We start from the raw sequence: 13,508 nt of genomic DNA, 5'->3' as shown, positions 1-13,508 counted from the left end.
TCCTTGGGTGGAGCCCAGTGTATCCTGCAGTGCTGGGTTCCTGGCATCAGGCAGGATAAGAGATCAAGGACATAAGGACTCTGATGAAAAGAGAGAAAATGAGAGTGCTCCATGCCTAGCCTCAGGCTCCCTTCCCCCCTCTCCATCACTGTTTTCCTCTGTCATCTGTGCTGCTCCACACCCCTGAAGACCACATCCACCTGCGTCTCCAAATGGAGAACCACACAGCAAAACACAGTGGATAAGCCTGGTCCAGAACCGGCCCTGTGGCCATGTGGGTAAGCCAGGGGAGAGGTGGGTAAGCCAGGGGAGAGTTGGGAAAAGACGTGAAGAATAAGGCTGAGAGGCAGGTGCCCCTCGTTCACCTTCCTTCCATCTGTCCAGGCTGCCCTCTCTCAGTCAAAGTCACTGTCACCTCACCTTGCCAAAAATAGATTAGGTTCTGCAGGGGAGTGGAAGGAGGAGGAGGTGCTGTGGCCAGGACCATGGAGTAACAGGGACGCAGGGGGCATCAGGGAAGGGTTCTGGAGCATTACGCTCAGTAGGTCCAAGGGTTCCTGGGCAGTGACTCTGGCTTTGGGGTACGGGGTCTTCAAGGAGAGGTCATCATCTTATGATCAAGTCTCATGATTAGAGGCCATCCTTGAGGTCATCCACCCTTTGCCTTCTCCTTAGGCTTGAGTCCCTCTATAGCATCCCTGCTGAACCATCGTCCAGCCTAGGCTGGAATACCTCCAAGGCCAGGAGGCTGGAGCTGGATGGAGCCCTGGAGACCAGCTGGCCCAGTGTATGCTGGAGTGGGAAATCCTCCTTTCCTGTCACCCTTTTTGCCCCCTGCAAGCTACCTCCCTGTCATTCTCACCCTGAGGGAGATTCCGCTTCCTGTCCCAACCCACCAGATGGCCTCCTCCAGTGTTACTTTCAAGTAGCCAGACTGTGGCACAAACCAGTGTGGGAGAACCTTTACACTCCTCACTGCCATTTGCTAATTCCTTCACCAAATACATATTCAGTGCCTACAACTGAGCCAGGCAGTACTCTTGGCCCTGGAACCCACTGGCAAACAAAGCAGATTTTTAAAGTCCTACCCTCAAGGGGCCAACATTCATTCTAGCAATGGAACAAAACATTGAATAATAAATATGATAAATAAGTAACTTATGTCATAATTAAGAAAGTGGCTTGTGCCATGAAAGAGAAGAAGTAGAGATGGATAAGGGGACCAGGATGCCTGAAAAGGCTGCAGTTATAAAAGGGTGGTCAGGGAAGTCCTCATGGAGAAGGTGACGTGTGCAAAGGCATTATAGGTCCGTGGCCCTTTGGACAGCCAACAGCCGTCCGAAAGATGAGGCAGAAGATAGGATCATGCCTGTCAAGTTTGAGGCTGGACAGTAGGGAGCAACATGGAGACAGGGAGGCCGTTAAGAGGCCACTACACAACCAGGTGAGACATGATGTTGGTTCAGACAAGGGTGAAGGAGGGGCGGTCAGAAGTGGTGGAATATTGGGCATATCGTGAAGCTAGAGCACTCAGAGTTTCCTGATGGGTTAGATGAGGAGTACAAGAAAAAGAAAAGAATCTATATGACTTCAAAACATTTGGTCTGAGCATTTAGACAAACAAATGGCCACTCTGTCCCGAGGTGGAGAACCATGTGAAAGGAACAAGTTTGGGGGAGAAGATCAAGAGTCGAGTTTTGAACACGTTGCGTTTGAGATGTGCTTCGGACATGCAAGTGGAGATGTCAAGCAAAGAGTGATGTAAGCCTGGATTCTGGGGGAGGTTTGGAGACCCACATGTCTTTTATTGGCACAAGATCATCAAGAATGACATGCATGACACAGGGTCACCAAGGATGCGCACAGTGGCAGGGCTGGCCTTCATGACTACGTCAAAGCACATTTGGCTGCCAATTCATGAGGGTCAAGTGAGCACCCCAGTTGACTCCTTTCTCTTACAAAATCAAATGAGCATCCCAATTTAATCTTTTCTCTTGCAAAATCCACCGAAGTACTGAGTCACTCTCCTAATGGTACTTCATCCTACCTAATGAGGACCACTAACAGTACTCATCCTATCCTGAAATAACCCATGAGCGACCAATAGGACGCCCATTTGACCGATGAGCATGCCACACGCTGGGATCACACTGTTGTTCGAGACCACAGAATTAAGAAGAGGTGAAGCCAGGTTTCAAACTCAGGAAGCCAACTCTTAACCACTATGTTATACTGATGGAGCAGGTGCTTCGGCAAATCTAAACTTTAACAACAAAAATTAAATCCATAAAAGAAAAATAACGCAGGATCCATAAGAATGCCTACATTCTCAAATGTGCAGCAACAGCAACGACAACAAAAATTATAAGCTGACGGTCACACAACACCTGGGAAACAGTGTGTCCAAAGAAAGTCAGAGGATGCTGTGAAGACTGTGTTCAGAAATCACTCGCACTATAGAAATTGCAGGAAAAAGAATTCAAAATAAAGACCCTGAGCAGGTCTTAGTCCATTCTACGCTTGGTGGCTCAGCCTGTAATCCCGCGTCTTGGGAGGCTGAGGTGAGTGGATTGCCTGAGCCCATGGATTCGAGACCCGCCTGGGCAACTTGGTGAGACCTCATCTCTACAATAAATCAAAAAAATTAGCCAGATGTGGTAGCACGTGCCTGTAGTTCCAGCTACTTGGAAGGCTGAGACGGAAGGATCGCCAGAGCCCAGCAGGTCGAGGCTGTGGTGACCGGGAGCGGCCACTGCACTGCCGTCTGGGCGACAGGGTGAGACTCCAACTCAAAAATAAAAATAACAGAAGATGAAGATATAAGATTCTTCAGTTGATCATAGCAAATAGAGCGGTAACTAGACACACTAGGAAACACAAGAAAGTCATTTCAAATTTGATACAAACTAAAGTGCAGGTAATTGTGGATAACTGGTGGAGTGGAGAAAAGATACCTTCATTCACAGAATATTCTCCTCTGAGGGCCCAAGATTTAATTACATAGTATTTTATTTCCTTTTCTGTGGACCTAATCACAGTGCTTGTTTCTGCCGTGAATTGTGTTTATATAATCATAATACCTTAAATACTGTTTAAGGGTTTTCAGTACCAGCTCAAGCACAGAACATTAATTATGGTTACATCAGTATTTAAGTACTATAAACATACTCAACAGAAAAGTGATATTATGGCTGACAGAAATCTGAAGACGGAGAACAGAGAGAAGTCTACTAGCACTAATGTCCTTGTTTTGTATAGTGACGAATCAGTCGATTTTTATCTTATGGTGATACATCAAGAAATCGGGCTTTAAGTATACTCTTTTTAAGCATAAATCTAACCCAGTACAAAAAACCTAGTAAAATCAAAACCAGGAAATAAAGGTATAGGGAGAGAGGAAAGTTATATGAGGCCTTGAATTCTTTATTTTTCCTGTACTGGAACTAATAGTTGATAACTACAGACAACAATTCTCATGGATCCTGTGTCATTTGTGGGGGGGATTTATATTGCTAAAATAACACTCCAAAGTTGACAAATCAAGAATTTGTATGTGTTTTCATGTTATTTATATTTGGATGCGGACTAGATAACTGAAAACAGAAATTAGTTAATCACAGGAGTAAAACAAGCTGTAGTAAGGAAAAAAAAAACTTTGCTTTTTGTTGTACATCTTTACCTGCTGTTTGAAATTTTTTTTGGAGTCGGAGTCTCACTTCGTTGCCCAGGCTGGAGTGCAGTGGCATGCTCATCGCCATCCTAGCCTCGACCAGCCGGGCTCTGGCGATCCTTCCGCCTCAGCCTTCTGAGTAGCCGGAATTACAGGCATGCGCTACCACACCCGGCTTATTTTTTGGTTTATTGTAGAGATGAGATCTCGCTGCTCAGGCGGGTCTCGAACCCGCGGGCTCAGGCAATTCACTCACCTCAGCCTCCCAAAGGCGCGGGGTTACAGGCTGAGCCACCGAGCCCAGCAGCGCCTCAGCCTTTCAAGTAGCCTGAACTACAGGCACGCGCCTCCACGCCCGGCTAACTTTTTGATTTATTGTAGAGACGAGGTCTCGCCAAATTGCCTAGGCTGTTCTCGAACCCGTGGGCTCAGGCAACCGTTTGAATTTTTAAACACGAGCATGCCTCCTTTGCACAGGTGTGTGCCTATTTAGCAAGGAAACGCAGCAGATGGTTTGCACGTTGAACGCCAAGAGCAACCGCAGTTCTAAGTACCGACCACTAGATGTCACTGGTTCCCCAGGCTGGTGCCAGACCTGGGTGGAGAGTAGCCAGGAGAGCTGTCTGCTGCGTCTCTTTTGGGGACGTGGGCAGCCCCAGATGGCGTCACTATGGAGAAAATGTCCTGATGGAGGAGGTGCACAGTGAGGCCGAGACTGAGCCAGCCTGATTAGGAGGGCAGAGACTGTAAGAAAGCAGAGAAAGTCAGTCGTGAGAAACAAAAACTGAAGCGGAGAGAAGCAGGTGCGTCTGTAGAGTGCCCAAGCCCAGGCTCCCTAGACTGACTGTGTACCAGCTCTGTGTCCTCGGCAAGCTGCCTAACCCTGGTGAGTGGGGTAATAATAGTACCCACCCCCAACAGTTGTGAAGACCACGATATTGATGGACATTTTAGAAACGACTTCTCATTTTGGCAGTTTCCTATGAAGCGAAGCATACACTTACTGCACAACCCAGCAATTCCACCCCAGGTCTTTACCCAAGTGAAATAAAAACTGAGATTTGCACAAAAACCTTCACAAGCATGTTTTTAGTGGTTTCATTTATAGTTACCAAAACCTGGAAACAACTCAAATATCCCTTACCAGGGAAGTGGATAAATAAGCTAGACAAATCCCATACGACTCCTGTTCAGCAATTTAAAAATAAGCTCCAGATACACCCAACATGGATGAATCTCAAACGCATTATGCCAAGTGAAAGAAACTGTCCTCAAAAGACCACAAACTGCCTGATTCCATTTTAATGACATTCCAGCAAGGCAAAACTATCAGGACAGCAAACTCAGGTCTGCCAGAGATGGGTCAGAGAAGAACTCCACAGCCATGGGACACGGGAGAATTCTGGGAGTGATAGAATCCCTTTTTTCCAAAGGAAAATCAGGAAAGATGCTTTATTCGGGGGTTTCTATTGCAAGGGAGTTAGCCACCATCAGTTTGTGTTTAGTGGAGAATCAAAGGCAGGCAGAAGAATGGAGAGTCTTTATAATTAAAATGACAGTTTTCGGGGGTGCCCTGATTGCAGGCTGCTGTCATGAGGAAGCATCAGGTAAGGAACAAGCAACAGAATCATGTGTATGCTCTGTTAGGTGTGCATCTTTTGTTTTCTCCAGTTGATCCCAAGTTGGAAGTAGAGGCAGCAACTAAGGAAATCCGTTAATAATTCAGACTGTTTGGGGCTGATTCACACAGGAGTTATTTTGTGGCTCCCTGACCTGGTGGCTACAGAGAAGAGTTTGAGTTCTTGGACTAGTTGGTGAAGACAGTAGGTTGGCTTTCTGGGCTGATTGCTGTTTTGATTCAGGAGTCTATTTTCATGCATAACCGGCCATTGTCCTCGTTATACATTCATCTCTCAGAATGAAAAGACAATTTACTCAATACAAGAAAATATTTGCAAATCACGTATCTGATATTGGACTCGGATGCATAATACAAAAAGGCGTCTTACTACAGAAGGAAACACAAATTGACTGATTAAAAAAATGGAAGATTACTTGAATAGATATTTCCCCAAGGAAGTTATACAAATTTTCAATAAACAGGTGAAAATATAATATTATGAGTTATTGTGGAAATGCATACCAACACTGCAATGAGGTATGGCTGTAATTTAACAAATGACCCCAAGTGACAGCAAGGCTGTAAGAAATCTGGAGTCCTCAGACATTGCTGATTGGAATGCAAAATAGTGCAATCACTCTGAAAAAACTATTTGATAGTTTCTCCGAATGTTTTCTGTGTAATAAAATACCCAGGATTTCCACTTCCAGGTGTGTACCTTCAAACATGACAGCATAGGACCACACAGAGATTCACATGTAAATGCCCACGAAAGGACTGTCTGTAACAGCCAAAAAAGTGGACATGTCCTAAATATCTATCAATTACTGAAGGGAAAAACAGCACACAGTGCCTCCATGTCATAGGAATACTATTCCACAACCAACATAAATGAAAGGATGAACTGTGCCACAGCTAGAATGAACCTCACAATGTTGTGTTGTATTAAAGAATCCACACCCAAAAAACCATATACAGTATGATTCAATTGATAGAAAATGTTCATAAATAGCAGATCTCAAGAGACAGATAGTAGATTAATATTTGATCAGGTCTGAGGGTGGAAATGTCCTAAAGTTGTGTGGTTGGCTATGGCTGCGTGACTCTATCAATCTATTAAATTTATTGAATTGTGCATGGTGGTGATTATAAGGACATGCCTATTTGTCAAAACTCACAGGCCATGAACTAAGAAGATGGTAAACACATTTTATAAAGGAGTGGGGGACTGTTTCTCAGGTTTACTCCTGCCTGGGAGTCTCTGCCCACACCGTGGTGTCCCCTGGAATACGCCTCCCCTCACTCCAGGTTTTGCTCAGAAGTCACTTCCTGAGAGGCAGCTCTCACCATTCCGCCTACGCCAGGCTTCCCCAGGCTCATGCCCCACAGTGGCCCTCACTCTGTCATTCACTGTCCCTTTACCCTGTTTTTTGTTTCCTTGTAGAGCTTCTGCTGCATGACCTCATAGTCTAAAGCTTTGTTTCTGTTTACCTACAGTGGGGCCCACTCCAAGGTGCTTTCCATGGAACTGAGTCTGTCCTCTCCTGTCCCCTCTTAGAATAATTCTTCGTACACAGCAGGCTGTCGTGAAGTATTTTATGAATGGTGAATAAATAAAACTGTTGGGCCTTGAAGGAAGCCGGACTGCGGGGCTCAACACCAAGTCACATGGGCCACCAGGATGAGCTGGGAACTACTGCTTGGGTGCATTTGTGTGGATGCGGGGAAACCCAGGGCTGGGACCAAGTGATATCCCCAGGTGTCTATTTCTTTAAAAATTGCTCTAGTTTATTATCTGTGGTCAATGTTAAGACTAACTGGCTAGATAAAGTCGTACATTTTGAGAGATTATACAGGGGAAATGAATTGTTGTGCTTCTAGGAAGATCATGTGAAAGAACTGCCTCGTCCCCCAAGATATTTTGAGGTGAAACAAAAGCCTTACAGCTCGCTTTATGTAATAATGGCAGATAAACCCCTATATTGTGACTTGAACACCATATCTGCTACATTTCTGGCCTACATTTTGCTCTCCCTGGGTTTTCCTGCTTCTCTTTTCTCTTCCCACTAGGTTCTCCTGTTCAGATCTACCTCCTCTCCCCTTCCCTCTTCACTCTCCTCCCTCTTGTCCTCTGGTTCTTTTGCCTCCACTGTGAGCCCTGCTGACCCCTCACCGAGGTGAACTCTGGTGTATCCTTGCTTCCTGTTTTTTTTTTCCTGACAGATTTCATCTGCCCCTGTAACTCTGCTCTCATTCCCCCACTCGGACTTCACCTTGGCACCACTTCCCTCTGTTCCCTTGGCTCCTGTTGACAGAGGCCCTGGGTCCCTGCTTTCTTAGCCCACGTCCTCCAGAAAGCAGAGCCTGAGGCAAGGGTTATGTGCTGCTACTTTATTTTTATTTTATTTTATTTTTTTAGTTGGAGTCTCACTCTGTTGCCCAGACTGGAGTGCAGTGGCCGCTCCCAGCCACCGCAGCCTCGACCTGCTGGGCTCCGGCGATCCTTCCGCCTCAGCCTTCCAAGTGGCCGGAATTACAGGCATGCGCTACCACGCCCGGCTGATTTTTTGATTTATTGTAGAGATGAGGTCTCGCTGCCCAGGCGGGTCTCGAGCCCGCGGGCTCAGGCGATCCACTCACCTCAGCCTCCCAAAGGCGCGGGATTATAGGCTGAGCCACCGAGACCGGCTTGTGCTGCTACTTTATTTGAAAGTGGTGGCCCAGGAAGGCGAGAGTATGAAATGAGGGAAGTGAGGAAGGGAGAGATGGGAGACAATGTGATGTGACACTGACTGTGGGGGCCACTGAGTCATGGCAGGGGCAAGGCCTTGGGAGATTTCCAGCCACATTTGCTCTGGGACTTCTTGAGAAGAAAATTTCCCCTCAGAGCAGCCCACAGGAGGGCACAGGAGAGGAATTCCTTGTCTGGTTCCCTTCCTCCTCCCCCATTATGGATTGAGCTGTGTCCCCCAAGAGAGAAAAGTTGAAATCCTACCCCCAGTACCTCAGAATGTGACCTTATTTGGAGATAAGGTCTTTCAACAGTAGATTAAGCTAAGATGAACTCATACAAGTGAGCCCTCTCATCCAATATGCTGATTGTCCTTATAACAAAGGAACATTGGGACACAGACATGGATAGAAGGAAGACAGTGTAGAGAGTGAGAATGGGGAGAAAGGCACATAAAGATGAAGGCAGAGATCAGAGAGATGCATTTGCAAGCCAACAATGGCCCGCAGACTGCCAGAAGCTGGAAGAGAGGCATGGAACAGCCTCAGAGGGAGCCAACTCATTGACACCTTGAGTTGTGACTCCTGGCCTCCAGACTGTGACTACAAGACAGTACATTTCTGTTATTTCAGCCATCCAGTTATTGGCACTTTGGGATGGCACTTCTAAGAAGCTGATATGGTCCCCTTCCCACTGGACCAAGGTTCTCACTGGTCAAGTCCCATGGCGGATGCCGATTCCACCTCATCTCTAGATACCTCAACAGCAGCTCAGGAAGTCAAGCAAACCCTGTCCTATCCCCAGTTCCTGCTGTGAGTGACACACCTGCTATGTGGCATGTTGTCAGATTCCAACAGCAGAGGAACCATGGGCTCAGATGGGACATTGGCCAAGATAAAAAGGAAGGAGTTTGTCCAGAACCTGATAAGGTGCCCAAGTTGTGGGTCCACACGCCCTACCTGGTGACAGTGACTACGTCCCATTAGCACCTATCACTCCATCTCTCACGCCTGCCAAGTTCAGGTACCTCACAGGAGACAGGTCTAGGGGAGAGGAGTGGCAACTCTCCGGCAGGCTCTGGTTATGACCATGTAAGAGCAGAAAGACAGGGATGATGAGAACCCTGTGCAACCAGTTTCACTGAGGAAAACCAAGAGGGGGTAAATGACAGGAGCCCACCACCTTGGCGGCCTCAGGCATCTGACACCCACCAGCCTGGCAGGCCCTTTTGTGATACTGCTGCCCGTCAGCCCAGTGTCCACTTCCCTTGGCCTCTAGTAGAGTTTCCTCCAGCCAAGCCCAGAGGTGGTGGAGCCTGCATCCTTGTTCCCATATCTGCCTCTGGCCGAGGGCACTGGCCCAGCCTCACACAGCGATGGCCAAGGGTATGCCCTCCCTCCCAGGGACCCTCACTTCCAGCTACAGGGTGCAAGGAAGAGGGTGTGGCTGGAGAATGTCAAGAGCCTGCAGAGCTCGGGCCCCTAGTGCTGCCTCAGACACATGGGCTGTGGTGGTGCAGGAGTACAAGTGTCCATGACACATGTCCTCGTCCTGCAGTCAGGCACTATCTCCTCCCTGCAAACCTTCCAGTAGGGGCAGAACGAGGAGCAGATCTTATGTCTGAGGTTCCCTCTGTAGAAGAAAGGTCAACAAATGCCCCCCTCTGGAAACAAACTATAAGAGCAGAAAAGGAGCTTTATCTTTAAGAATCGAAGTCTGCTTTTAATTAGAAAAGTTCTTGCTGGTGAGATTTAGAACAAAAAGTCTCAGAGGAAAATCTTTTTATCATTGTTGTTGTTTGGGGGGTTTTTGTCTTTGCTTTTTGCTTTAGCTACTCAACTTTTCTCAGACTCCTGGCAAACCATGGTGAAAAGAGGAACTCTCCTAACCCAGCCTAATTTGCTGATGCTATTTCCAAATAACATGTGTTAAACCCTTATGCTTCATTTGTGAGAAGGACTAAAATATTACTCAGATAAATTATTTAAGTCACAAGAGAATACTTAGAGAAAATTAAAGGTGATGTAAACATTTTTATGCATTGATGTAAATAATTCAGCAGTAAACTTATCAAATCTTTTTGTTTTCTTTTTCTTTTTTTTTTGGTCAGGGTCTCACTCCTTCACCCAGGTTGGAGTGTAGTGGCAGGATCATGGCTCACAGCCTCTTGGGCTCAAATGAACCTCCACAGCCTCCCGAGTAGCTGGGACTACGGGCACATACCATTATGCCCGGCTAAGTTTTTTTATTTTTTTGTAGAGGTGAGGTCTTGCTATATTGCCTAGACTGGTCTCAAACTCTTGGGCTCAAGCAGTCCTCCCACCTCAACCTCCCAAAGTGTTGGAATTATAGATGTGAGACAGCGTGCTCTGGCTTATTATTATTATTATTATTATTATTATTATTATTATTATTAAGTTGGAGTCTCTCATTCTGTCACCCAGACTGGAGTGCAATGGCATGCTTGTGGTCACGTCAGCCTCGACCTGCTGTGCTCAGGTGATCCTTCTTCCTCAGCCTTCCAAGTAGCTGGAACTACAGGCACGCACCACCATGTCTGGCAACGTTTTTGATTTATTGTAGAGATGAGGTCTTGCCAAGTTGCCCATGCTCATCTCGAACCCATGAGCTTGGGCAGTTCTCTCACCTTGGCCTCCCAAAGTGCTGGGATTATAGGCGTGAGCCACTGCACCCAGTCTCTGGTTCATTATTAAACTTTTTAAAAAGTAAATAGCATTCAAGGACCTATTTTTTCATGCTAGAAAAAGCAACAAACAAAATATTGTGGCGTGAAGGAAACAATTTCACTGTTCTCTTCTAATAAAAAAATTTAATGATTTTTCAATTTTTCATTATAACCTAAACCCAATGTGATGATTTTTGTTTTGGTAGTTGCTGCCTTCTGAAGCTCCAGCAAACCCTCTATCCCAGCTCCCACTGTGGGCACACAAATACACCTAAGGCTTTGGTCATGATCTCCCCACCTGATCTCACCTTTCTCAAATTGGGAGATACCCTGTGCCTGCAGCCCATGAAATTTTCACAGACACTCTGGGCACCTATGAAGCTTCAGGTTACATCTGTAAAACCTCTTGAACTTTGCAACTTGCCCACGTTTGTATCCCCTAATCTGTACCCCCAGAGCAAAGGCCTCTATAATCCTGAAAACTATGGACCCAGGAATAGGAAGCACGGGGAACTGGGTTCAAAGTCAGGGTCAAGGGTAGAGAAAACCCCAGTTAAAGTAGTTGGTGAAAGCTTCAAAGGAAAGAAAAGTAAGTCAGGCTCCAGACACTGTGGGAAGGAGGTGAAGAGGTCCTTGAGGACTGGAATTCCTCATTACAGGAAGGTGATGGGACCTCCAGACACCCTTCAGACTCATAGTCCACAGTGGGGCTGGGAGCCAGAAGCATGAGGCCGCTCGCCTCAAAAAGGAAGGAGCTGCGAGGTCCCGCCCTGTGTCTACAGCACTGGAGAGTGAGTAGCCTTTCCTGGGCATTGATGGCTCCAACCACCAACACAGGGACTCAGAGACACACTGCAGGCAGGGCTCAAGTGACCAAGAGCAGGGCTTGTGGTGGCAGTGTGGCCATTTGTGAGAAGGCAGGCTCCATCATCCCCAGAGTTTTCCAGAAGAGTTCCCAGAAGAGTCAGTTATAATAAGCAAACTGTTGCACATCAGGACGGGATCATCTGTAACAGGAAGTGCTCAAGGAAAGAGACAAGGCTTGAGAAAAAATACACACAACAAATACATAAAGGTACTAACTGGGCATTTCAAAACTGCCCTGGGTTACTGGATCCCTGACAGAGGCCAGTGGAACCCTTCTCAGAGGTTCCAGCTGCCCGGGCCCTCCCCACCCTCACCCCCACCCCCTTCCACCTGCTCTGGTAATAAGCTATTTTGGAAAAGACAAACAAACGAGAGACCCAAATTAAAACATGTGATAAAATATTGTCATATGTATCTGAAGGCCTTATCCAACATTGGAGCCCTTGGTACAGCTGAGTAAAGATGCACAACACAAATCTCACAGGTCCTTTTGGGGTGAGCCTGCTACCATCATATGGAGATAGTAACCATTTTCCCACCAGAATGTTAATTTTTTTTATCTGTGATGACCTAATGTCTGAAACCTCACAACTCCTCTCTTAGATGCAAAAAGTTTTCAAAATATGTTTTCTGGAGAAACACCTGTGTCTAATTTTTTTATTTCACAGGACTGCCAATCGAAGTAATGAAACAAGTTCTTTCTGAAAATGAACAAATAAAAAAAAACCCTCAGGTTTTTCTTTGGATGTGACCAAAGCCTGACAAATGAGCGTGGAAAGCCTCATGTTCCAGGAGGACAGACATGGTGCCACTGAAGGACTCGTGGCATCTCCGTGGAGAACGTATACCCTCCTTCCTCAACAGCCAGACCGTTACTCCGGCCTTGCCAGCCACTCATGATTGCAAAAAAGCCTTAGGTAATATGGAGGGATGTAAAGACACTTGACTAGGACCAAGGCATTGATTGCAGGGTTGAGATTTTAAGACCTGCCCCTCAACCTCCAGAAGGGGGGGGGGTGGGGGCTGGAGGTTAAACTGATCACCGATAGCCAATGATTTAATCTATCATGCCTACATAATGAAGCTTCCACAAAAACCCAAAGGACAGGGTTCAGAGATCTTCTGGATAGCTGAACAGGTTGAGTTCCCAGAGGGTGGTGTGCTCACCAAGGGTATGGAAAATTTGCATCCCTTCCCACGTGCCTTACCCTATGCATCTGTCAACCTTAAATAAGATTCAAAAAATATGATTAGGTATAGAGTTTATTCCAGCTCAGAGCTTGAGAATGGCCTCTCAGAAAACATCAACTTTAAATGAAGAAGATCAGTGTTCCAAACTGGAGTTAAAATTTCATGTATAGAGGCGGAGACAGAGCATGTATGCAGGATTGCAACATTTTCCATACAAGACCAGTGCATACTTTACAGCAATTTGATTAGTCACAGATTACTGCATTTCAAGAAAGATTACTTTATTACCCTGTGAGGAGGAGTAGTGATCTGGGGGGTCTTATCTCTGGTACTGTTTGGTCTTCCTAATTATTTACAGAGAACAAAAGGCAGGAGTTGCAGCTTCATGCCACATGACAGGCCACATGGCTACACTCCTTCCAAGGGTTGGAATAATTTAAAGTTCCAATAGTTTTAAGTTTGAATGATTTAATTTCACACATCTCTTCATTTGGCAGTCCATTTTTAAAAAATATCCTGTGTAATAAATGGGTATGTGCAAATAAAGTCCTTTCCTGCATTCTGTGAGCTGCTCTAGCAAATTAATCAAACCTGAGGAGAGGCTCATGGGATTCTCAATTGATAGCAGGTCAGTTAGAAGTTCTGGAAGCCCAAACTTGTGAGTGGCATCTGAAGTAGGAGACAGTCTTGTGAGACTGAACTTTCCACCTGTGGGATCTGATGCTATATCCAGGTAGTGTCA

General features: G+C 46.1%; 1 protein-coding gene across 1 annotated transcript in view; it reads left to right on the top strand.

The window, feature by feature from the left end:
* FCRL5 (Fc receptor like 5) overlaps nt 1–11,437 on the top strand; it is a 58,519-nt gene extending 47,082 nt beyond the window's left edge. Inside the window, exons 17-19 of the mRNA XM_021710822.1 lie at nt 385–541; nt 4,148–4,373; nt 10,915–11,437. Of these exons, the coding sequence (XP_021566497.1) occupies nt 385–541; nt 4,148–4,373; nt 10,915–11,437 (906 nt within the window). The remainder of the gene's footprint in view (nt 1–384; nt 542–4,147; nt 4,374–10,914) is intronic.
* The last annotated feature ends 2,071 nt before the right edge of the window (nt 11,438–13,508 follow it).

This window comes from Carlito syrichta, unplaced genomic scaffold (assembly GCF_000164805.1).
Source record: "Carlito syrichta isolate Samal-C Ts95f unplaced genomic scaffold, Tarsius_syrichta-2.0.1 Scaffold80230, whole genome shotgun sequence".
In the NCBI taxonomy this organism is placed as follows: Eukaryota; Metazoa; Chordata; class Mammalia; order Primates; family Tarsiidae; genus Carlito; species Carlito syrichta.
The sequence above is the reverse complement of the archived record's forward strand: the minus strand, read 5'-3'. Positions and strand labels throughout refer to the sequence as shown.